This window comes from Triticum dicoccoides, chromosome 3A (assembly GCF_002162155.2).
Source record: "Triticum dicoccoides isolate Atlit2015 ecotype Zavitan chromosome 3A, WEW_v2.0, whole genome shotgun sequence".
NCBI lineage: Eukaryota > Viridiplantae > Streptophyta > Magnoliopsida > Poales > Poaceae > Triticum > Triticum dicoccoides.
Window position 1 is genome coordinate 646,272,961 of NC_041384.1, and position 2,998 is coordinate 646,275,958.

The 2,998-nt window shown below is 49.9% G+C and overlaps 1 protein-coding gene across 1 annotated transcript in view; it reads right to left on the bottom strand.

The window, feature by feature from the left end:
* Positions 1-2,992, bottom strand: part of LOC119272738 (RAN GTPase-activating protein 2-like) — a 3,476-nt gene extending 484 nt beyond the window's left edge. The window contains exons 1-2 of the mRNA XM_037554148.1: positions 2,823-2,992; positions 6-1,680 (exon numbers count right to left, since the gene is read on the bottom strand). Of these exons, the coding sequence (XP_037410045.1) occupies positions 6-1,649 (1,644 nt within the window). The 5' untranslated portion in view covers positions 1,650-1,680; positions 2,823-2,992. The remainder of the gene's footprint in view (positions 1-5; positions 1,681-2,822) is intronic.
* Positions 2,993-2,998: the final 6 nt, after the last annotated feature.

Sequence of the window (2,998 nt, forward strand, 5' to 3'; positions counted from 1 at the left end):
TCCACCTTCAGGTCCTGCAGCTTCGAGCCGAGGCCAGCATCCTTCCCGTTATCGTCCCCATACTTTGCCTCATCATCATCGTCCTCTTCTTCGTCCTCGTCATCCGGGTTCCCCTCGGGCTCGTTCTCGTCCAGCGGGCCAAGCACGTCCGCCGAGTTCTCGCCTGCCTTCAGGATCTTCCTCACCTCGTCAATCCCTTCCTCGGGGATGTAGTTCGCGTTCATGTTCAGCAGCACGAAGCCTGGCTTGTTGGCGACCGCCTGGGCAAAGCAGCGGGCTCCAGACCTCTGAAACAGATTGGTGCTCACGTCAAGCTCCTTCAAATCTGGGTGGCCCTCTTGCAGAGACTTTGCGACCGCCACCGCCCCGGCATCCTTCAGCTCGTTCTCAGCCAAGGTCAGCTTCTTGAGCGACTGCATTGCGGTCAAGCATTCCGCCAAAGGCTTGGCTGCCTCGGCGGTTATCTCATTTCCTGCCATCTCAAGGATCTCCAGCTGAGGTGCAGACTCCTTGAGGACATTCACAATTGCTATGGTGCCCTCGTTCTCGAGATTGAGGTCGCTGAGGTACAGCTCAACAAGATCTCCAAGCTTTGGAAGGGTTTCGCTGAGAGCCACCCCTGCCTCGACACCAAATAAGTTGTCCCTGATATCAAGCTTCTTCAGACGAGTGCATGTCCCCAGGGCCTCGCCCAATGCCACTCCACCATCAGATCCTATTCTTGTTGCTGAGCACCTAAAACTCTCAAGATTTGGAGAACGCTTGACCATCTCAGCAATGAACATAGCACCTTCATCACCAGTCATATTGTTGTGGAAGTGGAGAACCTTAAGCTTCTCAGTTGATGGAATAAGCTCAGACAGAGCCTTAGCAGCTTCCCCTGATATGCCATCGTTCATCACATATAGTTCTTCCAGGTCGCCCTGTGATTTTAGCAGCTCTGTGAACGCCCTCACACCCTTCTCACCTAAAGCATTGTCAGAGATGTTCAGGTATCTCAGTACAGACCCTGCTAAAGCTTTGGAGAATATCCGCATCACATCAAGGGCTTCATCCTCAGGCCTTCCAGCAACAAAATCTGAGATGTCAACCTCCTTGAGCTGAGATTTTATTGATTCAAGAATTGGCCCAGCAACATTGGCAGCACCAATACCAAAGCTCCTGTTGCTCAAGCAAATTCTGCTATATGAGTTTCCTGGTTCTGTTAGTGGACTCAGAAGTTCCTTTGCTTCGTCCGCCTCAATGAAAGCACGCTTGCCACCAGATATATCAAACACAGTATCAGCAGGCTCAATAGGTGTATCAATAACAGGTGCTTCTGGTTCCGCAGTCGTCCCTGGACCTTTTTTGAGGACTTCCAGCATCAGCTTGCTTGTTTCTTTTGCATATAGCTGGACAGCAGAACTCCCATCACCATCAGGCTCCTTCTTGAAATGCTCATCTGCGGAAGCAAAGCACATCTCCTCAATCCTTTTGGCATTGGCATGAGCCTCTTCTTTGCCCAAAAGGCCATACTTGCGAGAAAAGATTGACTCGGAGGACAGGTTCTTGGTCATCCTCTCTACAAGCATCAGACGAGTGCTTTCACTCGGTGGCCACAGTTTGATGGAGAATGTCCGGGGCTGGAAATCTGGCGCCGCTGAAGCCATGTGGACACGTGGCACTTCACACAATAACCTGCTGGTAAATCAACAAGTGTAGGAATTAGCATGATCCCAAATTACAGAAAGTAATGGACTATTAATAAGTATAAACAATGAAATTAGTGGAGCAATTGAAGGGCCTGTCCCTGAGGGCACCCAACACTAGTATCACCAAGGATACAACAAAACACCAATTAGCAAAACATGGTTAAGTCTACAGTTGGCAGACAACATCGTCAATTGGTAAAGATAAGCATTTCCCTCAAAGTGATTGTTTTACATAAGAAATCAATGACACAAGTGGCAGTTACAACATAACGGCACTTCAACCCAAAACAAGAAAAATAATAATGTGTAATGTTACTACGGCCGTGTTTGCTTCAGCTGTGCCTCAGCAGGAAAGTAGTAGCTGTGGGCTGTGTGCTATGAGAAAGCAGTAAAGCCATTTGGTAACTAGCTGTCTGACTGAACTGTGGAGCATAAATGCCCTGAATACCACTGAAGCCTTGAGAGATTCTTTACATGCTGTTTAACAATAAGGATCCAATTACATGCTGCTTTAGCTACAAATGATGAAACGATCATGTAGATAATTAACACACTAGCAGGTAGATTTGGCCCATAGAATTTTCGGGTTGATTGGCATGATGAAAACGAAAGCAGATTATTACCAGGTTTAGATAACTGAGCAGACTAATGAAAATAACTAGCAGTAGTATGCACCTACGTTAACACACCTAACTAATTAAGAACCCAGCAACATTGACCACTTGGGTTAGAACTAAGTGCAAGCAGGTAGTACTATCTGTGCATAGAAATCAAAGAAGCAAGCAGAACTCTCTGTGCTCAGAAATCAAACCAGCCGTACGTGCACATACGCAGCACAGAACCGTCTTCGGCTAGGTTCCAGAAGAAGAACAAAACAGATTAGTACTAGCTTGGTCCCGACAACTACGAACATTATTAGCTACGGCGCAAAACAGCGCCCAATGCCCGTGTCATCAGGAAGAACAACAGAACTACGCGGCAGGACAAGCGGATTCACAGATATCTCTATTTCGAAAGCACGAGGCCGCAGATCTGAGATTGGGATGCGAGGGGCACATCGATCCTATCGCGAGTCTGGGAAGGATTCGCGGGACGAACAGGGCATGGAGACCCGTGCTCGCGTTTCCTCACCTTGGATCCGGACGGCGGCGACCGTCTACTCGGGGAGGGGGAACGGCCGCGGCGGCGTCGGCGTCGGGCTCGCGGGATTAGAGGCGGCCGCTTCCACCCGAGGCCAGCCGCGTCGACCGGGGGCGGAGGCGGCGCGGCGGGGAGGGCTCGCCGGGAGATCGCCTGGGGCGGGGGCG